General features: G+C 53.7%; 1 protein-coding gene across 1 annotated transcript in view; it reads right to left on the bottom strand.

Moving 5' to 3' along the window:
- The window catches only part of MROH7 (maestro heat like repeat family member 7), a gene marked incomplete at both ends in the record, with an annotated part of 35,072 nt that extends 12,450 nt beyond the window's left edge, over nt 1-22,622 (bottom strand). The window contains 13 exons of the mRNA XM_084871286.1: nt 555-754; nt 4,084-4,222; nt 6,771-6,925; nt 7,253-7,435; nt 7,744-7,856; nt 11,219-11,354; nt 11,573-11,677; nt 12,389-12,484; nt 14,854-14,983; nt 15,255-15,334; nt 17,027-17,110; nt 19,328-19,401; nt 21,398-22,622. Of these exons, the coding sequence (XP_084727412.1) occupies nt 555-754; nt 4,084-4,222; nt 6,771-6,925; nt 7,253-7,435; nt 7,744-7,856; nt 11,219-11,354; nt 11,573-11,677; nt 12,389-12,484; nt 14,854-14,983; nt 15,255-15,334; nt 17,027-17,110; nt 19,328-19,401; nt 21,398-22,622 (2,720 nt within the window). The remainder of the gene's footprint in view (nt 1-554; nt 755-4,083; nt 4,223-6,770; nt 6,926-7,252; nt 7,436-7,743; nt 7,857-11,218; nt 11,355-11,572; nt 11,678-12,388; nt 12,485-14,853; nt 14,984-15,254; nt 15,335-17,026; nt 17,111-19,327; nt 19,402-21,397) is intronic.
- Between the last annotated feature and the right edge of the window lie 177 nt (nt 22,623-22,799).

Raw genomic sequence — 22,799 nt, 5'->3', positions numbered from 1 at the left:
GTTTCAGGAGGCAACCTATCCCTGGGTCTCTCTCACATCATTGACGTTTCTCTCACTCTCTGCCCCTCCTCCCTCCCTTTCATTCTCTCCAGAAATCAATGGACAAGATATCCTCTGGTGAGGATTATAAAAAAGAGAGGCATGTATCTTGGTTGCGAGCACATCCCCAGTAGGGGGTGTGCAGGAGGCAGCTGATTGATGTTTCTCTCTCATCCATGTTTCTACCTCTCTATCCCTCCCCCTTCCTCTCTGTAAAAAGTCAATAAAATTTTTAAAAATAAAATAAAATCCGACGGTTGGGTCTTGGATACAAACCTAATACATATAATACCCCTGGGAGAGAGGAGGATGGCAGGGTGAGCCCCGGAAGAGGGCCGGTTCTCCTGGGGCCCAGCCCTGAGCAGAGTGTGACACACAGACAGGTGCTTTCACCAAAGTGTGCTTCTTTTTCCCTTCTCACCCCACAGCTAATCCCCACCGATCGGCGCCCTAAAGACCTTCACAAGGGCCCTGGCTGCGCGGCCCTCCCCGGGCCAGAGACGGTGGGAGCATACCGCACGGGCTCGATGACGGAGGGCTGTGCGTCCTTCTTGGCGGCCTTGCGGACAGGCTGGGAGAGCGGGCGGTGAGGCAGGTTGAGGCCGATGTGGTAATGGACCTGAATGAGCAGGGCCAGCAGCAGCTGGGGGTAGAGGCGCCTCACGCGGCCCAGGCAGCTGTTCACCGACAGGAGCTCGCACAGGCCGCTGGCTGCCTGAGGGCAGAGGGGAGGCTGGTGGGACCTCGGCATCGGCAGGGGATGCCTGCTTCTCTAGGTCACACTGGATCTTTGCTCTCCTGGGGCCCAGCCTGGGGAACCCAGATCCCCTCCATGCCCCAGCCGGCTCCCGGCTCTCTGGGTGAGCCCTGACCCAGAGCAACAACAAAAGCCTGCGGCTTAACCTTCACACCCCTGGAAGCTCCTGGGGGAGGGATCCCACCCCATCTCTGGGGAGGTGGAGTGTCAATGGCTCAAAGGCTCGCACTGTGTCAGTGAGGAGACAAGCTAGATGGGGGACGGGACCTGCCCAAGGTCACCCCTTGCAGGCAGAGCTGGGTCTTGAGCCCAGGGTCTGAGGAAAGGCTGTAGCTCCCATGCCTCTTCCTCTTTGTAACACAGGCCCCAGACCGCAAGGGGCACCAGCTGACCCTTTCCTTTGGGCCATTAAACTGCCCCACTGCCTCCCCATCCAGCCAGCAGCCAAAACAAACCCCAGCCTTGAGCAGAGCCGGGGAGGACCAGTCCTGGACTCTCTCACCCCAAACCCCAAGCCTCGCCCTCCTGCCCCCACACCAGCCTTCCCAAGTCCCAGAAACTGGGCTGTGTTGGCGTTTGGCCCACCACATTCCCAAGGACCCAATTTGCACTCACCTCCCAACTTCACCTACCAGTCCTCCCTGGTCCTGGCCTGGGCCCACCCCTCTCACTCAGTCCCTCCCCTCACAGTGGGCCCACCCCTCACACTCTGCCCACCAGTCCTCTCTAACTTGCAGGAGGGGAGAGGGGTGGCCGGTGATGGGCTGGGGTCCGAGACCTGATGGCTCATTCTGGTCCCACCACACCTGCCCTCTCCGGGCCTCAGATTCACGCTACATAAAGCCAGGTTGTGGTCCTCTTCCAGCCAGCTCACAGGTGCGGTGGGAATTGGATGGAGGAGAAGGGAGAACGCTTTCTAAAGAAATGGTTGAAATCTGTGCCACCAAAACCCATGGCTTGTTCCCATGGAAATGACATAACCTGGGCTGGATGAGAACAATGAGTGGCACTCATTTGTCATCCGCAGCTTAAGAAACCCCTTCACATACACTGCCTCCTCTTCTTAACAGGGGAGACAGGCAGGCAGGAGTTATTACTACCCACTCTACAGACGTAAATATGAAGGATGAAGAGGGGGAAGTGACCGACCAAGGTCAGACAGACAGGCAGTGGCAGAGCTAAGACGAGCCTCCTGGACTCAAAGCCTTTAGCCTTTTCGGCAGCCCGAAAACCAATGAGTGTGTTTAAACAAAACAGCCTGTGGTGTAGAGAAAAGTGGCTAGTGATGTGCCTCATGAGGGGCTCTGCTCTTGGCTTAATCTTGCTCAAATGGTTTACCAATGCCACAATATAAAAATTAGTCCAGCCCGGCCGATGTGGCTCAGGGTTGAACATCGACCCATACACCAACCTGTCACCAGTTGGATTCCTGGTCAGGGCACATGCGAGGGGGCTAGCAGGAAGCAGACAGTTGATGTTTCTATCTTTCTCTCCCTCTCCCTTCCTCTCTCTCTCAAAAAATCAATTAAGATATATATGTGTGTGTGTGAGTGTGTGTGTGTGTGTGTGTGTGTGTATAAATATATATATATATATATATATATATATATATATATATAATTTTTTTTAATTAGTCCAGGCTATCTCTACCATGCTGGTTGAACAAGAAGACAAGAAGCAGGAATGACCGACTAAAGAACAGACAAACACACACTGACGGGAGGAGGAGTGGATAAACGCCCAGGGCAGGGAAGGCACGGGTGCTGGTGCTTGTTCACAGAACTCAGTGCTGGGGGAAAGGCAGAGAGGCCAGGGGTGAAGCCCGGGGTTGGAGGTCAGAGATCTGGGTGTGAGTCCTGGCACCACTGCTCCCGGCTCTGTGACCTTGTGCTGCTGGGTGGGAGCATCTTCCTCTGTAAAGGACAGTGCCACCCACTCCTCCCTTCCCCACATCTTTGTTTGCTTTCCTCCATCAGAATGTCTTGCTCTCGGCTGTATCCCCAGAGCTTATGAGAGTGCATGGCACATAGTAGGTGCTCAATAACTATTTGTTGAATACATCAGTTCAAAAATGTCTAATGTCTACTGTGTGCCAGGTATATGTGAGACATTGGAGATATCATGGTGAGCAAAACAGGCTCACAGGTTAATCCAACGACTGTCAAATCACAACTGGGGTAAATCCTCCCAAGATAAAGTATGTGATACAAAGTATAATAGGCACAGGTTTTATCTTGTCAGGGAGAGCGGGGAGGGCTGCCCTGAGGAGGTGATGCTTGCGTTGAGAGCTGAGGGAATGAATAAAGTTAGCGTGGTGGAGAGTAGGTTAGGCAGAGGAAACATGTGCCGAGGCCCTGTGACAGGAGACAGCAGAGCATGTATGTCATTCTGGTCAGGACCAGTGAGGCTGGAACAAGCAGGAGGAGCACAGCGTGTGGTGAGGCGTAAGGGGCGGGGCCTGCAGCATGGGTGGGAGCTCCGTGTTACTCTCCAGGCAATGGGAAGCCATGGAGGAGGCTGAGAAGAGCAGATGCGCATTTATCGTAGGGGTGTCGAACTCAATCAGAGAAGGGGCCAAAATCTAAAATCCAGCCTAAATCGCGGGCCAAATGGTTTACTGAACAGTCATAAACTGACAATGTCATAAACTGACAGCGGAGTGCAGTGATGACAGCGCGGTGCGGGCCACATTGCAAGGCCTGGCGGGCTGGATTTGGCCCGCGGGCCTTGTGTTTGACACATGTGTTAATCAGAGGTTCTTTGGCTGCAGTACAGATTGTGGGGGCAGGGGCGGGAGCAGGGAGTGGGCAGGGGTGTTCCCCAGCTGCCTGAGGCCAGGCAGCAGTGATAGAGGCGGAGAGAAGCTTTTTCCTTCCTGCGGACGAGCCCCTTCCCTCTGTGTTCCCAGGGCTGAGCGCTGAGCCTGGCAGCAAGAAGAGTGTTGCGGAATGAAGAAATGAGTTATTTAGTCTTTGCGTTTATAGATGCAGAGACGGAGCCTCAGGGAGGTCCAGCGACCTGCTCAGGCCACACAACAGTAGCATAGCAACGCCGGTTCCCAGACGCAGGTCTATCATCCCCGGGCATTTCCTGTTCACTACCCCCGGGGTGCTGATGGCACTGTGAGTGGCACTGCCATTGTCATCAGCGGGTCATAATCAAGAGCCCGGAGGCAGAGGCTTGCCCAAGGCCACACAACTAGCTGCCAGCAGAGCAGGACACAGGAAGCAGTGGTAAGCCCTGCAGGGGTGGGAGGGGCAGGGGCAGGGGCAGCAGGCCAGTCTCACCGCTAGGGGCATGATGGAGGCCCTGCCCTTCCTGGTGACAGGCTTCTCCTTCAGGCTGGTCAGGATCAGGTCCAGGAGTTCTCCGACATCACAGCTGGGCTTGCCCAGGATCAGCTGCCTCCACATCTCTGCTCCATTGCTGGGGGGTCAGGGGTGGGAAATTTAGTGCGGACCAGGGCAGGGCTCCCACCCGGCCTTCCAATGGTATCCATAGGCACGCCAGGCAATGTCTGGAACGATCCAGAAAACACTCCCTGTGAAGCAGGGGCTCATAGCGATAGAAAACCCAGTTTCCTAGATATTTCCTTCACATGCAACTTATTACGCCAGCACATATTGAGCCTCTGCCAGGCATGAAGCACATTTCTGGGGCTACAGGTGTGAACAAGATATTAAACCATTCAACGTCACTGGATTCTCACAGTGGCCTCAGGGTGGGTTGCTATTCCCATTCACAGAAGCAGAGTTGAGGCTCAGAGAGGTGGACTCGCCGGCCCAAGACTACCCAGCAAAGGAGCTGTATTGTCATGAAGTGACCAGGTGTGATGTCTCCAAAGCCTATGGGGCCTGGAGCCTGCATTTGCCACATCAGGAGCCCCCACTCCTGTCCCTCAGGAGGCAGTCCACCAGGCAGGGGGAGGCCTCTGTGCAGGCGGCACCAGCCTGCGGACATGCCCATCCTGAGGATTGGAAAGCTTGGAGAGACCAGTGCTTCTGAGTGAGGTTGAAGCTTCCATTAACTTTCCAGCTCTGTTCCCCTGGAAACCTGATAAACACAGGATGTCAACTATGTTGCTAGGCACCGTTGCTTATGGTAAAAATGACCCCATTGGTAAATTGCATTTGGGCTGGGAGGAGCTGTACATTAACTGTAAGAACCGATGCATTGAGCCTCCTGGCGTGCAGGGACTCTTGTGCCTGGATTTGTCCCTGGAAGCAAGGTCTATGAGTTATTTGTTGTAAGAAATACTAGTTCCTGTGAGGCCAGAGACATGTAAGCCGGGGCAGCTCCTGCACCTTTCACCCGAGAGGCCCGGGAGACCAACCCTTGGACCCAAGGCCAAGAGGAAAGGGAGGAAAGTGAAGCATCGGGGTCACAACATTTAAGGAGTCCCTCCTTCTCGGGCTCACACAAGTGCAGGCCTGGCACCCGAGAGCAAGGGCCTCCTTAAAAGTTGTTCCAGCTTTCTGGTGGCCTCATGGGCTGCTGCCTGGTTTCCTGCAAAGAGGAGTCCCTGACACTGCCCCTCCGAGTTGGATATTCTGAGCGACACTAAGCCAAGTGTGGCCCCTGTAGGCCTCGTGAGTCCGAATGTGTAGTGGCTCCAAGAAGACGACCCTCTGGTGGGCAGTGAGAGGGCACTCTTCTCGCAGGGGGGAGACCTGTGTCACGCAGCCAGCACCACCGGTGCCTTTGGTTTCTATGAATGACGCCAACTCTTACTTAGAAGCACGTCCCATTTGCATAGCTCCGCACTCTTCTTTTACATTCATTCTCAACCAAACATGGTAAGATGTGGGCCACTGTGGGGAGCCACCCACTGTCCTCTGATTGAGACATTGGTAGCTGAAGCAACTTCCACCTGTCAATCTTATGTAAGTCCTTGCTGATTGGCTATTGCTGGCTATGGGTGAATCCCAAACTTTAATAAAAGGGATAGCAAGGCCGGAGTGATGTGTAGTCTTCCCCCTAGAGGTGGGATGCTGCCTGGCTCCCAATATCACCAAATTTTTATTTTTCTAGTCTCTTTTCATTTGTGTGCAGCCTCCTCCAGAGCCCAAACCCTGAACCTGAACCCTGAACCACTTGGGATATGAAAGGGGTTCCCACAGGCTGCCCACTTTCTGCCTTGCTTTAGCCCTTCCAAGGTGTGGGGCATTTCCTGGGCTGAGCGGCTGGAGCAGTCTGACTGGTGTCTGCTGCCTACAAGCTCACATTTGGCCCCAGTCCTCTCTGCCCATCAGGCCACCTGCTCCCTGGGGGCGGAGAGCCTGGACCATCCTGCACAGGCCCGGGACCCTGCAGGGACTCAGCACAGCTGGCTGCATTACTTGTCATGACAGCTCGCCTGAAATGGGAATGCAGGGGTTACTCCTCCTTTTGCCTGTGGGGAAAATTAAGCCCAGAGAGGACATCAGGGTACCAAGATCGCACAGCGGCTAGAGGATGAGTCAGGACAGTCTCCCAGGCTTTCTTTCTGTGGCGTCATTACAGAGCTCTGGGCTCGGAGCTGGTCAGATCTGAGTTTAGGTCCTCATTCTGATGCTGGCTCAGAGACTTCCTGGCTGGCTGGCATGGCTAGGTGGTTGAGCATCGACCTATGGTTCGATTCCCAGTGGGGGCATGTGACTGGTTTATGGGCTTATTCTCTCTCTCTCTCTCTCTCTCTCTCAACCCCCCCCCCTTTCTTTTCTGAAATCTATAAAAATAAAAGACTTCCCCTGAACCTCAGTCTCCTGGTCTGTAGGATGGGGTTACTGCACTATGAATGCTGAGCACCGTCAGCTAGCAGTGCTTGGGAAGTGCTTACTGGTTGTCATAGCAGCACAGTCACAGGAGAGGGGGCATCGGGAAGGGCAAGGGGCTCCTCTGGGTAGAAGGAGGGTCCCAGACGGAGGGGCGGGGAGGGGAAAGCTGCTTTGACCCTCGGAGATGTGGTGGCTGACAAGCCCCCCTGACTGGGTACCTGTCCAGCGGGAGGGGGCACATGAGCAGAGCCACGACGACCTCGGTCATGAACGAGCTGGCCAGGAGGGAGATGGGCAGCAGGGCCACCTCGCGGGCCCGGGGCTCCTGGATGCGGCTCAGCTGCAGGTAGATGGCCTGCATGATCTCCGGGATCTGGAGCACAGCGGCGGGCGCGTGAGCAGGCCGAGGCCCGTGGGAAGCAAAGGGAGGCGTGGGGGCAGGGGGGTGGAGGAGGAGAGGAGCGGCAGGACGGAGTGACAGGGGAGAGGGGCACACAGAGAGGAATGGGGAGGGCAGATGCCTGCTCCTTCCCTGGAAGTGAGCCCCTTTGTCTTCACTGCCCACCCCCACCCCACACCGCACGGGTGAGTTTTTTCTCGCCCCACGTTGGGAGCACCTAGAACTCAGCCACCACCACCCGCTCTCTGCCTGAGGGCCCTGTGGGGTCTCCCCGCCCAGCCCCTGCTCCCAGGGCCTTACCACCTCCAGAGCCCTGTGCCGGTACCACTCCAGCACGGAGCTGAGCGTCACCTCCGAGGCCAGCTGCATCATCTCTCCCGAGTCTCTGCTCTGAGCCTCCACGTCCAAGCTGCCCGTCAGCCCTTCCAGGGCGGCTAGCAGCAGGTCCTTGACCTGCTGGGGCCCCAGGAAGTCCCCGAACTCCTGAAACAAAGGCACAGAGATGCAGGCACACCTGGACAGCCCCAATGAGCTGTACGCAGCTGCATAAATGCACCAGACAGGCAGAGGTCAGCAGGGAGGAGCTGCAACACAGGGGCGACGTGACCCGTATGCTGTGGCACAGGCCAGAGCGGGTAGGGCACTCAGCGTGGCCCACGTGGTCGGGGCAGGCTTTCTGGAAAGGGGGCTTGAACCTGGAAAGACGGGAGGGGTGGGGAAGGCCTTGGGCATGGGCGCTGCCCTTCTCCCTCCTCCCCGGTAGGGCCCGGACAGGGGGCAGCCAGCAGTACCGCGATGACACGCAGGATGTTCTGGCACGGGCTGTCAGGGTTGTAGGGCCCCAGGAACCGCCGGTTGCTCTCATACAGCTCCTTCTTGTTGGTGTCCCTCTTATCTCTGGCCCCTACAGGAAGGGGGCCTTCTCAGCGGGGCCCGGCCACCACGCCTTTAAAACATCATGTTAAACATAGACAGAGGCAGTGCATGCATCACAGGCACCAGCGTAATGCATTTTCAGATGCTCAGCCCAGCCCCGGAGCTGGGCCTAGACCGAGAAACAGAACACAATTGGCCGGGACCGGTTTGGCTCAGTGGTTAGAGCGTCGGACTGCAGACTGAAAGGTCCCGGGTTCGATTCCGGGCAAGGGCATGTACCTTGGTTGCGGGCACATCCCCAGTAGGGGGTGTGCAGGAGGCAGCTGATGGATGATTCTCTCTCATCGATGTTTCTAACTCTCTATCCCTCTCTCTTCCTCTCTGTAAAAAAATCAATAAGATATATATATTTTTAAAAAGAACATGATCGGCACCCAAAAGCCCCTCTGGTGCCCTTTCTGGTCCGCTCTCCCCTCGGCACGCGGGAACCACGGCTGTGCCTTCGCCCACAGATTGGACATTCTTGCTGTTGGACTTCTGTGCATGGGCTCATATGCTATCCTTGATGTCTGCCTTTCACGCAGCATCGTGTGGGCGGGACTCACGGCACCCCTGCTAGCAGCATTGCTTCATTTGTCTCAGCGCTGCCTAGTTCCCCATGGTATGGATACACTACAGTTCCACTTCTGAGGGACATTTGGGTTGTTTCTGGTAGATCCTCCCTTCCTCCAGTTAATGGACAGATGTAAACCCCACCTGCGGTCAGACATTCCTGAGCACTGACCCACCAATCAGCACCTGCCAAATACCCTAAGCCCCCAATTCCTAAGTCCCTAGGTCCCTAATCATAGGCCTTACATGAAACCACCAATCAGCGTGTGCTGAGTGCCCTAAGCCCCACCCCCTGTCCTCCCCTTAAAAAGGGCATGGACCCCGGCCTTTTCTCTCTCTCTCTCTCTCTCTCTCTCTCTCTCTCTCTCTCTCTCGAAGCAGCTGGCAGTGGTACTCTTCTCTTCAATAAAGCCTGTGTCCTGGCATCCCGGTCTCTGGCCTTCTCTATTTCATCTTTTAGTTTCCAGCTACCATGCATTGTGCTGCTGTGAACATTCCAGTATGTCTAGGCCGTGCCTTTTGGAGGATAAACGTGCACATTGTTAGGTGGGTGGCTGGGAGAGAAATCACTGTGTTGGGGCAGGCATAGGTCCCACGTCAGGGGATGCTGACAGTGCCCCACGGCGGGGACCGTGTGCTCCCACCCACAGAGCATGAGGGCTCCAGTGGCTTCAAGTCTCACCAGCATGTGTATTGCCTGTATGTTTCATTTTTGCCATCCTGGTGGGTGTGTGGCAATCGCCCTACCCCTGGCATTCCCAACCCCCCTTTCTGCCCTTCTTTTCTTTAGGATTTATCATCATCTAACTTACTATTGATAGATCCTCCCTTCCTCCAACTGATGGACGGATGTAAACTCCACCTGCAGCCAGACATTCCTGAGCACTGAACCACCAATCAGCACCTGCCAAATACCCTACACCCCCGATTCCTAAGTCCCTAGGTTCCTAATCATAGGCCTTACATGGAACCACCAATCAGTGTGTGCTGAGTGCCCTAAGCCCCGTCCCCTCTCTTTCCTTTCCTTAAAAGGTGCATGAACCCCGGCCCTCGCTCTCTTTCTCCGGAAGGCAGCGGGCAGTGGTACTCTTCTCTTCAATAAAGTTCTCCCTCAACCTGGCATCCCGGTCTCCGGCCCACTCTGTTTCATCTTTCAACTATCCGCACTACTTTTTTATTTTATTGTCTCCCGACAACAAGGAGGCAAGCTCAACAGGGAGGATTCGTTAATTCATTAATTTTAGATTTGTCTTCACTGCTGTGTCCCAGGGCCTAGAATAGTCCCAGGCACATGATGGCTCTGGTTTTTCTATTGAAGGAAGCACATTTCCGGTGCATGTTCTGAGCCCTTACTATGGCTTGGCCTGGGTCCTACCTGGATCCCCCAGCATAGGCAAGACATGGGCATAAGAAAGGTCCGTCAGGGTGGAGTGACCACATGGAGCAGGTGTGGGGGTTGTATGTAGAGGGAAGGAGCTTGAGACCTAGAATCAGGCAGACGCAGGTTCATGTCCTAGTTTGGCTGCTTCCTGCAGGGGGGAAGAGGCCTGGACAAACCACTTTGCTCCTGGAGAATTGAACAGAGTGGGTTTGGCCTCAGATTGCCAGATAAAATACAGGATGCCCCGTTAAATGTGAATTTCAGGTAAACAAATAATTTTTAGTGAAAGTATATCTCAACTATACATTCAATCCAAGTATTCATTGTTTATCTGAAACTCACAGCTAAGTGGGTGTCCTACCCTTGCATTTGCTAACTCTAGCCATGTGTACTAGCTTGGTCTGTGCTATTCCTGACCCTAAGGCTGATGATGAACATGACTTAGACCACATTCACCCATCACTCGGAAGGTCTGAGTGGTTCCTGGGCAGCAGGGGATGTCGCCCAGGGGCCAAATCTTTGTGTCCCAAACGCTAGAGATCAAGAAAAGCAAGGACGCCAGGCAGATCCCAACAGGCTAAACCAATCATCCTTGTAGGCATGGGGAGAACAAAACTATTTGACAAATGTCTATGTGTGGCACTAAGCTGGCACTCTTACATATATGATCTCGTTTGAGCTTTCAAAAATCTTGTGAGGTATATCCTATTGCACCCTTTTTTTACGGATGAGGAAATCTAGGCCTAGACAGTCACACAGCTAGGAAGGGCTGGAGCTGATCTTGTACCTCGGTTACTCCGCCTCTGGAGCCAGGGACGTTTAAACCGTGCGCCCAGGTCCCTTGGTTTGGAGCAATGTTGGGACTATGGCAAAAAGAAGGATGCAAGGAACAGGTGGTACTGTGCCATCGGGGCACCTGTGCCAGCCCATACCACCTCTCTAGCTCCCTGAGGTTGAATCCAGAGATATTCTCCACCAACAGGTTTCAACCACTCCCAATTCTAAGATAGAGTCTGTTTTCTGTTCATTCAGTGAATAGTCACAAAGCACCCATCATGTGCCGGCCCTTGGGGATTCAGTGGTGAACCAGACACAGCCTTGCCCTGCCCTCAATGGGGAAAGACAGGCCAGGAAACAAGATATTAGGGCTCTCATGCCTGAGTATCTATGGTGCCATGGGAATGTGAAAGCGAGTTGCCAATTAAACATGGGAGGATGAGGAAAAGCACAAAAACAGGTTTGTGTGCAGCCTTTGCCCCCTGGTCCTGCGGGGACTGTGTTTGTGCCTCTGCAGACCCCCTCAGGCCCTTGGCTGGTCTCCACGACCTCCCACCAGTGGCGAGTCCCTGGCCCAGTGCCTGCGCAGAAGCCTTGCTTCGGAGAGGCTCCAGGCTTACGTTTCTGGAGCTCCAGGATGGTGTAGAGGACGGCGATGCCATCCAGAGCCTCCCGGCCGATGTCCTCCTCAGGGTCCCCGATGCGAAGGATGAGTCTCCCCAGCAGAAGCCCCAGCGCAGGGAATCCCGAAGACATCTGTTTGCGTTGGAATCTTAGGGACGGAGTCTGATAGGTTCAATAATGCTATACAGCAAATGGTGAACGCAGCTGGAATACCTGTCCCTGAGGGCAGAGCCCTCGGAGGGTGGTCAGGGTCACCCGGGAATCTCTGGACAGATGCACAGGCACCCCCAGAGCTGGGAGGACTCTCCCCAGAAGTGGGCGCCACCCCCCGCCTCCCAGCGGACACTCACAAAGAAAGGCAGGGTGAGAAGCGTATGGTTCAACAAAGAGACATTGCTGTTCACGGCGCGTGCTCGTTCATGGGCCTTTCCCGAGTTCATCCAGGGCGCCAGGGGCTGTGAGGACAAGGGCAAGACCCAGAGCTACAGGCCAGCGGCCAGCCTCCACTGACCCGCTACTGGGGAGGGCAGAAAGACCACTCCCGCCCTAGCCTCAGTGGACAGAGCATCGGCCTGAGGACCAAAGGGTCCCAGGTTCGATTCCAGTCAAGGGCACGTACTGCAGTTGCAGACTCCTTTCGGCCCAGGCCCTGGTTGGGGCACGTGCAGGAGGCAACCAATTGATGTGTTTCTCTCACATTGATAGTTCTCTCTATTCCTCTCGCTCTAAAAATCAATGGAAAAATAACCTCAAGTGAGGATAAAAAAATTAAAAAAAGAAAAAGAAAAAGACCACTCCCCACAGTTCTCCTCTTCTTAAAGCTTAGGGACTCATGGGCTCAGAAGCTGAGAATGAGGCTGGCAGACCAATGAGGAGAGAGATGAAAGACGGAGAGACATGAGGATGAAAGAGAAAGATGGGCAATCATAGAGGCAGCAGCAGGAATATGAGAGATGGGAGCGGCTGCAGCAGGAGTATGAGAGATGGGGAGAGGGTGAAGGGCAGGAGTCTGGGATGGGCTGTAAAAGACAGGGAGGCAGAACATTGGCACAAGATGACAGCCGGAAGTCAAATCACTCCTTCTGGATCTAGGCCCCCACACACACACACACACACTCCCCCTCCTGAACCAATTCTGCTTCCTCCTCTCCTCCCTGTCCCCACACCTCCAAAATGCTCTTCAGCCCAGCAGGAGTGGGGTCCTCAACAAAGAGAGCGTTGAGCAGTGTCTGTAGGGCATCCACGGTCTGGCGGTAGAGTATCTGTGGACAGGAGGAGGACCAAGCCACGAGGAGGCCACTGAACAAGGACGACATGCAGACCCCAGCCCCGGGCAACCCCTGTGTGTGTTTGGGGGGGGGGGTACAGAGGGGGGGTAGAAAAGCTGCTCTCTGGTCCCTCCTCTGAGACTAACTTGATGTATGATATTGCACACATTCCTTCCCCTCCATGGGTTACAGTTTCCTTATCAACAAATTGATAATTAGCCGAAACCGGTTTGCCTCGTGGATAGAGCGTCGGCCTGCGGACAGAAAGGTCCCCGTTTCGATTCTGGTCAAGGGCATGTACCTTGGTTGTGGGCACATCCCCAGTAGGGGGTGTGCAAGAGGCAGCTGATCAATGACTCTCTCTCATCGATGTTTCTAACTCTCTATCCCTTTCTCTTCCTCTATGTAAAAAATCAATAAAAATATATTTAAAAAAAAAAAAAGAGTGCCCACTTTCACAACTCCTATTGAGCATAGTTCTGGAAGTATTAGACAAGGGAAAAAAAAGGTATCTGAATTAGAAAAGAACAAGTAAAATTATTAAAAACACACACACACACACACACACACACACACACACACACAGATTGATAATTATTATCCATCTACTCTTACCTTAAAGGGGGAGAAAGCAGAAACCCAACATTTACTGAGAATCTACTATAGGCCAGGTAAGCAACAAATAAGGGGTGGGTGGGAAAATGCTCTAGAGCTGTAAGATAAACTTTACCACTGTCTCTGATTCTTCTTTTAATTGCTAGTCCTAGACCTAAGTAGGTTTTCCAAGTCGTCTCTTCAGGGACCATCTAGTCTACCCTGCCCAGGCGGCTCCTCTGTCAGCCGCACCACAGCCCCGGAATTGTTTTAGTAAGTGCGTGCATTATACATGCACAAGGCTGAGCAGTGGATTCGAGCAGCGCTGGGAAGGCCCTCTCCCCCCTGTCTTCCCTTGTCCTGCCAAGTCACCGTGTCTGCCTCTCATGTTGTCATTGTTCCTGGTTACAACGCAACCACTAAGCAAACCTCATTCGACAACTTCCTCCTACTTCCTTCTCATCTGCCACCTATCACTGTGTAGTGCTGACCTCTGCTGGCTGGGGCTGGTAACACAAAGGGACTGCTCTCTTTTCCGCCTACCTGTCCAAACCCCCCAATTAGCCACCTGGAGCCCTCCTACTGCCACCTGGTCTGGCTCCCTCAGCTCTCTGCATTGTTTCCCAGAACGCTAGCCTGGCCCTCGGGGCTCCAGCCACACTGTGTCTCCCTTGCAGACACATGTTCTCTCTGTCCTCAGGCCTCTGCCTAGGCTGTTCCTTCTGCCTGGTGTGCCAGCCGCATTCCCTTTGGCTAATTAGCTCTTCTTTAGCCTCAGCTCCAGCACCATGACCCCTGACCCCCATCTAGGCCAGGTTCCCCCATTCTGGACTCTTATAGCACCAAGTACTTCTTTCTTGCAACATTTGCTGGTGCTGTAATTTTGCATTAATTGTAAGATTCCCTGATCATGTGTATCTCCCCCCTACCCTTGCCCCTGCTGAATCTCACCCCTGCACTTCAGGAGTAGGCCCTCGGTTAGTATTAGATGAACGAAAGGATGAATGAATGTGCCTTACCCTGAGCTGAAACACCTTTCCTTAACTTCCCCCACTGGCCCTACCTCCTGCCCTGAGCGTCACCTCTGCCCACGCCTCCTAGGACGGCCCTGCAGAGGCACAAAGAGGCTCGTGGGAATGAGCGCCTGGAGCTTCTACTTCTCCAGGCCTCAGCCCAGTCTTCTTCGTCGTGGCCCAGTCCTCAGCCCTCCTCCTCTCAAGTCTTTATTTTTATTTTTATTTTTTTTATTAAGGTATTTTTGTGTACATATCTTACCATTGCGCGCCCCCCCCCACCCCGCCCCACTCCCATACATGCCCTCTCTCCCCAGAGTTTTGCGTCCATTGGTTATGCTTATATGCATGCATACAAGTCCTTCTGTTCATCTCTTATTTCCCCCATATCTCCCCACCCTCCCCGCTGTAATTTGACAGTCTGTTTGTTGCTTTACTGTCTCTGTGTCTATCTTTTCTCCTCTCAACTCCTTCTGCCTCCTCTGGCCAGGCCAGCGTCTGCCCACATCCCTCTCATAGGGCAGGCAGGCAGGCAGGGCCAGGCCCAGAAGTGGACCGAACACTCCAGAGGAGGGGTTGATCCCTATTCATTCACCAAACATCCCTCTCAGGCCAAGAGAGGGTCAGCACACTGCCCGAGGCCCTGCCTTCAAACAGGAGGTGGACTTCCTCATCGCCTGGAACGTGCCTCACTCTGAGGGCCCTGGGCAGCCCACGGCCTGCTGGGGAGGGCCTGCTGGGGAGGGCCCTGCTCACCTGTATGCTCTCGGCCTTGGCCTCATCCTTCTCCTGCATGGCCTGCACAGAGGGCAGCGAGAACACACTCCGCACGCACGTGTTCACCAGCTCGGACCGCTCCCGAACACCCAGGGCCGGCTGGGTGTGGCTGGTGAGGAGTCAGAGAGCAAAGGCATGGAGGGTGGGAGGGGTCGGTGGCCAGAGGCTGGGGCTGGGAAGGCAGGGCTGGATGATGGAGGTGTAGGGCTGGGCCTGAGATTCAGACCCACAAAGGGTGAGATGAGGCTGGGGAGGAGGGACCGGGCAAGGGGAGAGGAGAAGACATGGGAGTGAGGTTGGGGCATGGCAGAGAGGCCCCAAAAGAGAGAGGCAGAGCCCATGGGAAGAAGGGCGTGGGGGATGGGGAGGGGTGTGGACACCTCAGCTGCGTCAGGGTCTCCATGGCCTGCTGGCGGACGGAGCTGGAGAGGGAATCCAGCGGCTCCTCCTGGATCTGTCTCTGGACCAGGGACTACAGTTAGGCCGATGAGGGGGCAGGCCGCTGAAGACCACAGGGCCGCGGCCACCCTGCTACAAGGAGCCGGCGGAGAGCCCCTCGCCTGGGCAGAGCTCCCTGCCTCCATTCCCATAGACCTCCCGTGAGGGGAGCCTGCTCACTTCCCTGAGCGCGCAGTTCAATGCCACCAAAAACACCTGCGCTCCAACCAGCTGCACCCAGAAATCCACTTAGCCACAAGCATGGGGGCTCAGCAAGACCTGTTTCTGACCGAAACCAGTTTGGCTCAGTGGATAGAGCGTCAGCCTGCGGACTGAAAGGTCCTCAGTTCAATTCCAGTCAAAGGCATGTACCTTGGTTGTGGGCACATCCCCAGTAGGGGGTGTGCAAGAGGCAGCTGATCAATGATTCTCTCTCATCAATGTTTCTAACTCTCTATCCCTCTCTTCCTCGGTAAAAAAAAATCAATAAAATATATATTTTTTAAGAGAGAGAGAGAGAGAGAGAGAGAGAGAGAGAGAGAGTCCTGTTTCTGAAGCCTCATTATGGGGAGGTGTATTTAAATCATGGACTGGCCCAAACCAAAAACACAGCGAAGGGCTCCCGAAAGAAATCCAGTTGAGTTCCTTTAGAAATGGTCTCCCTTGTGCTCGCTTCGGCAGCACATATACTAAAGAGATGGTCTGCCGAAACCAGTTTGGCTCAGTGGTAGAGCATCGGTCTGCGGACTGAGGGGTCCCAGGTTCGATTCCGGTCAGGGGCATGTAAGTTGGTTGTGGGCACATCCCCGGTGGGGGGTGTGCAGGAGGCAGCTGGTCGGTGTTTCTCTCTCATCGACGGTTCTGGCTCTCTATCTCTTTCCCTTCCTCTCTGTAAAAAATCAATAAAAATATATTTTTTTTAAAAAAGAGAGATGGTTGCTGAGACCGGTTTGGCTCAATGGATAGAGCGTCGGCTTGGGGACTGAAAGGTCCCGGGTTCGATTCCGGTCAAGGGCATGTACCTTGGTTGCAGGCATATCCCCAGTAGGGGGTGTGCAAGAGGCAGCTGGTCGATGACTCTCTCTCTCATCGATGTTTCTAACTCTCTATCTCTCTCCCTTCCTCTCTGTACAAAATCAATAAAATATATTTAAAAAAAAAAAAAAAAAGAGAGATGGTCTCACTTTTGATCTAGCACCGGCACACAGTAGGTGTGAAATTAATGCCGGTTAAACGAAGGTACCAAGGGCAAGGATGTTTTCTCTCTTTAAGAGGCCCAAAGCTAAATGCAATTTTGGAAACCTCCGTGGTTATCCCCACCCAGTCCGTTCTGTGGATAACTGAGAAGTGTTTGCATTTTGCAAAATGACCAGGAAATCGCCTGCCCACCAGAAGGAGTTGCTGGTATTAAATACTAACTGCTCCCGGGCATATCGTGTTTCCAGGGAACTAACCATTGGATGTGTCCTCCCAACAGGCAGTGACTCGAGTGTGATCGGGATGAGAAGAGGGAGGCTCAGAGAAGGGGAATGGCTTGCCTGAGCTCCCTCTAGACAGGCAGAGGGCAGCTAAAGGTGCAGCTGGGACTCAAGCCCACGTTCCTGCCTCCCCATCGGTCCCCTCACCACCTCAGCCCCCATCTCCTCAGCGGGTGGACTCCGGACTTCTGCTCCCTCCCCACCCCAATGCCACGGATCGGATGCGGCTCCCACACCATCATCTTCTTCATCATGGTCTTCTTCTCTCCTTCGCCTTCTGGCACATCCTGGCTCTTCTGGAGGGCGACGGCATTCTCGACCTCGGGGGCAGCAGAGGGCAAAGCCAGGGGGTGAGAGCCACACTGAGCCCAGCTTCCAGGGGCTGTCCCGTCCCTACCCCTGCCTTAGCCACCCGGCCTGTCCCTGCAGGCATGCCAGCCGCTCCTCCCCAGCTGCCAGCCCCTGGCATCGCTCCAGGGAAATGAGACACCACATGGGGGACTTCTGGGGGGCAGGGTGAGATTTGAGAAGGTGGCAGCAGGAGGGTGTGGATAATCCTTGAAGAACAGCATTTGGGGGAGGACAGATATGAGGAACTGCTTAACTCTCCCCCCTTACCAGTCAACTAAGGGAGCAGAGGTCGCAGCTGGGGGGACGGACAGGAAGGGTCCCATTATCTCAAGCTGAAATCTCACCGTGAGTAATACCTCTTTTTATAAAACATGCTTTTATTTATTTCAGAGAGTGAGAGAAACATCTGTGAGAGAGAAACATTCATCAACTGCCTCCTGCATGCCCCCTGCTGGAGCCTGCACCCCGGGCATGTGCCCTGACCAGGAACTCGTTGCTTCCAATGCGGCCTCCTGATGCATTAGATGATGCTCAACCAACTGAGCCACTCAGGGGCAGTAATACCTCGTAAGGGCCTCTGCTATCTACCCTCTTAAGGGCACGTCCTAGTCAGATTAAGGTATTCTGTTACCTGAGAGAGGGACTACATTAACCAATGTCCAATTAATCTATTCATTCTCCTTATCTTAAAGCAGAAGAAAGAAAACATGAGATAAAATAACTTCATATAATAAAAGGAAGCGAAGCAAAGCAACCAGATGGACAGTCTGGTGGGTTAAAGATCCCACAAGCTCTTTCCCACTCCTACCAACAGGACAGCTGGCCCTTGAATCTGGGTTCATCTCACCACTTGTTTGGACCAACAGAATGCTATGGAGGCGATGCTGTGCAGTTCCTGGCCTAACCCTTAAAGGAACCGGCAACTCTGGAACCCAGCTGCCATGGAGTGAGGACACCACGTGGAGAGAGACACTGGAACATGGGGTCATTTTGGATGTTCCAGCCCTGCAACCCCCCACCCCTCCGGTGATCTCAGTCTATACCATGCAGGGTGGAAGAACCACCTGCTAAGCCCAGTCAGATTTTAGAATCATGAGAAATTGGGCCCTTTCCATCCTTACTTCCCTGGCTGCCAGAGTGAACTTTTAAACCACTAAATTTTGGGGTGGTTTGTTTTACAGAGGTTGATAACTTCAACTGCAAGAATGAGAGATGGCTCATTCAGAATGAACGGTCAGGGAAGGCCTCTCAGAGGAGATAATATTTGAGCCGAGTTCTGAATGACAAGAGATAGCCATGTGCAGAACTAGAAGGAGGGTCTACCTGTCTCCCCAAACTAGAATGTCACTTCACTATTGAATCTCTGGTGCTTGAAACAGTGCCTAGCACATAGTAGGGACTCAGTTAAATGTGTTGAGTGGTTGCAGTAATAAACCCTTTCTGGGCAGGGACTGTGCTCAGGGCTGTGCATATATTATGTAATACTAGAGGCCCGGTGCATGGATTTGTGCACTGGTGGGTTCCCTTGGCCTGGCCTGCGGGGATTGGGTCAAAACCTGCTCTCTGACCTTCCCTGAGGGGTTCTGGTTTGCAAGAGGGCAGTTCTTGGGTGACACACCCTGGAATCAGGCTCCCTCCTCTCTGTTTCCAGATGCATCACCTGAGAACCACAGCTGCCAAGTCACTGCAGCTCTGCAGCTCCTGCGCTGAGCATCTGCCCCTTGGTGGTCAGTGCACGTCATAGCTACCGATTGGACAGTCAGCCTGTGAGACGGTTGCTTAGACTTTTAGATGCTTTCTCTGGCCTCCCGAGGCCTGTTGCATGGCCAAGACCTAGGTCCGGCCTGTGTCCAGCCTTTCTATCTCCTTTAGAGACTCTCACAATGCATTCAGTTGCTTAGAAATCTTATTGAGCACCTATGGTGTGCCAGACAGTGCCCTGGGAAAACAGATGTGAAGAAGACAGAAAGAAATCCCCGATTCCCAGGGGGAACATTATAGAGGGAGAGACTAACAAGAAAGAAGATGGAAAAGCAAAGCACACTTTGCGTAAGATGGTGATGAGCACATGGAGAAGAGAGGAGCCGGGGAGAAATAGGGGATGTTGGGGCTGGGGCTGGAGAGTGGGGGCTGGGGCAGGAAGGGGCATCCCAGGAAGTCCACTGCTGGTTGGGCAGGAAGCATACCAGAGTCATTTTGTTGCCATCCTCTCTCTCCCCTGGTCCGTTCACCAGGCATGAGGTGTCTTCGTCGAAGGCTCCTGCATGTCATAGAAGAGAAGAGGGTAGGAAGATACAGTGTACCGAGGGTGCCATAGTCCCATCTCTCCTCCCCACCTGGGCTTCTCCGATCCCAACTCCCCCAGCAGCCAGACTGAGCTCCCTTCCCTAAAACCTGTCGGTGGTACCTCATTTCACTGAGCATCCTTGTCAGGGCCCTGCCAGGTCAGCCTCCCTCCCTGTCCGGGCCCTGCCCCGCTGCTCTCCCCTCACTCCCCATGCTCTGGCCACACTGGCCACAGGCTCCCAGGCCCAGACACGCTTCCTGCCCAGGGCCTTTGCGCAGGCATCTTCCTCTGCCTGGGCCAACCCACTGCCTCACCCCCTCACCCAGGTCTCCTGCCTGCCTTTCAGGCCTAAGTTTGTCACTTCTCAAAGAGGCTCCCCTTGACCTCCAGGCTAACAGGGGACCCACTGCGACCCTCTTGTGCATCACTGTACTCTCTCTTTTCAATCATTATCACATTTTATAATTAAAACGATACCTGCTGTTTGGTCAGTCCCAGATTTCCTCCTCTTTCTCTTGGTGACAGACTTCCTGCCTCCCCTGTGGGACACCGCCCCCCCTCAAGTGCACAAATTTTGTGCCCTGGGCCTCTAGTATCCTATATAAAGGAAAACTCTGATAGATAAATTAGTAGCATTCCAATAAAAATGACAGCAAGATTTTTTGAGGACCTAGACTTAGACAAAAATACTCTAAAATGTATATGGAAGAATGAGAGCTTACTAACAGACTTCAGGGCACAGTTTGGATGCTGTTGTCCTCAGAATAGTTTTGAAAACTTTTTAAAAAAATATATATTTTATTGATTTTTCACAGAGAGGAAGAGAGAGGGATAGAGAGTCAGAAACATCGATGAGAGAGAATCATCGATCAGCTGCCTCTTGCACACCCCCTACTGGGGATGCGCCTGCAACCAAGGTACATGCCCCTGACCGGAATCGAACCCGGGACCTTTCAGTCCCCAGGTCAACGCTCTATCCACTGAGCCAAACCGGTCCCAGCAGTTTTGAAAACTTTTAAGAGGCATTCTTACCCTACCAGATATGAATGCATATTTACAAAGCCATGGTCATTTTCTTTTTTCATTGCAATATGGTATTGGTCCATGAACAAACAAAAATATTTGATATAACCAAAAGTGGTTTGGCTCGGTGGATAGAGCCTGCAGACTGAAGGGTCCCAGGTTCGATTCCTGTCAAGGGCATGTGCCTTGGTTGCGGGCACATCCCCAGTAGGGGATGTGGAAGAGGCAGCTGATCGATGATTCTCTCTCATTGATGTTTCTAACTCTCTATCCCTCTCTCTTCCTCTCTGTAAAAAGTCAATAAAATATAACTTAAAAAAACAACAACAAAAAACATTCTCAACCAAAAGTTAATAGAGGGATATTTAAATATATATATTTGATATAAATAAATGAGAGAAAAAATATAAATAAATGAGAGAAAAATCTTTACATCATCAAAAACTGCCAGGAGATTAATTTACAGAACACCCGCATGTCAGAGTGATCGCAGGTTCCAGGTAGAACCCCAAGGCTTTGCTCAGGGAGGAGCCTCAAAACTCAATAGAGTTGAGCTGAGCCTGCCTGCTCCCTTGGTCAAATGTTGATGAACAAAGAAAAGTGAAAAATATTGACCCGAACAGCCAGGTCTGAAATTGATCAAGAAAGAAAGAGGCATACATTTGGAAAGGAAGGTAAAGTTAGTCGACTTGTAATTTGGATATAATACAAGTATTGTCCTGTGGAGATGAGTAAAGTTGAGGGAACTGAACTTCAGAGAGACTGAGTAGCCTGTCCCAAGTCACCCAACCAGCGGAGGCTGAGCACCAGTCTCCTGGGAATAATGAATGTGTTGCATGTTACCCACTAAATGCTCTCCCCTTCCCCTCCGTCTCCCCCGTCCCCGCCCCACAAGGTTCTCCCGGGACAGTGCCTCCTCTCGGGGTGTCACCCTGGCCGTACTCACGCTCAGGGGCGGGGTGGAAGGCTGCGGTGCCCCTGTCTGCGGTGTTGCAGGTGGGGAACACCCGGGGGAACCGGCTCATCTCCGAGTTGGCCATCTCGCTCCAGCTTTGCCTTTCCTCCAGGGGCATGGTGTGGACGGTGTTGTCCTCCGAATCCTCCTGCTGGCTGCTCAGGGTCAGGGTGGACGTGTCGCTGAAGATGAGGCTGGAGCTCAGGCTCAGAGTCTCCTTGGAGCCCATTATCAGGGTCATGCACGAGTTTGGAGAGACGGCCGAGTGGGGCCTGTGGGTGCTGGAGCGCAGGCTGATGTCATCCTGGAAGCCAGGAATCAGGGTCAAGCAGGAGGCCTGCGTGATGGTCATGTTCAAGTCAGACCTGGAATTGCTATTTAAAGCCACGTTGATGTTTGTCTTGGAACTCGTGCTCCAGGTGGCACCAAAGGCTCCTTTTGAAACAGTCCCCGCGATGTCCTGAGAAACCCAAGAGACGGTCTCGTTGGTGCCGGGGCTTCGGTTCCCACAGGAACCGGGAGCCCCTTTCAGGTCCAGCTTGGAGACGGTCTTGGAGCCCACGCTGAGCCGGTGATTGGAGGGGGACTCCACAGAGCCTGAGGCTGGGATAAGGAGCGCTTTGGAGCATGGCCTGGAGAGGCAGTGGCCCAGAACGATGGTTTCTCTGGAAAAGGTCCTTAAAAATGGGTTGGATTCAGACCCGGAAGGATTGGCGTTATTCTGACCCAACTCAAAAGGCTTGCTTGAGTTGGGCTTGAGGGCCTCCTCAGGGTTCAGCCCAGGGTGGTTGTCAGAGCTCAGACCCTGGGCCTCGGCAGAGTCAGGGCTCAGAATGGGCTGTGCGGCTGGATGTAAGGCCCCCTGTGAGTCAGGCCTCGACATGTGATTCAGCTCCAGGCCCAGGGCCTCACCAGAAGGTGAAGTGGTGGTCTGGAGGGTGGCTGGAGCCACGGCCCCGCTCTCATCAGGTCTGGGGCTGCTATCAGACAGGAGGCCCGGGGCCTCCTTGGAGACAGGACTCAGAACTGGATGAAGGTCTGGAACAAGAGCCACACCAGGACTCGGGGGTAGACTCAAGGCAGGAACAAGGTCTGTGTTTGGGTTTGGCCCAGGGGTAGTGCTAGAGCCTAAACTGGGGGCCCCGGTGGAGTTGAAACTGGATGTCTTCTTTAGGTCTTCACAGAGGACCGGACTGGCCCTCTGACTCAGAGCCATGCCTTTCTAGATGTCTGTCAATGCCACTGCCCCCTTCAATCTGACAGCTGACTGTTGAGCTCCCTGCAGTGTTCCTGAGAGAGAGAGAGAAGGCGAATTCAGCCATGCCTCCCCTGTTACAATCTTCCCAAGGACCCCCACTCTCTTTAAAATGAGGTCCCTGGCCGAAACCAGTTT

Source organism: Pipistrellus hanaki (genome assembly GCF_964339955.1).
Source record: "Pipistrellus hanaki genome assembly, chromosome: 2".
Lineage (NCBI taxonomy): Eukaryota > Metazoa > Chordata > Mammalia > Chiroptera > Vespertilionidae > Pipistrellus > Pipistrellus hanaki.
Note: the sequence above shows the minus strand (reverse complement) of the source record. Positions and strands in the feature narration are given on the sequence as shown.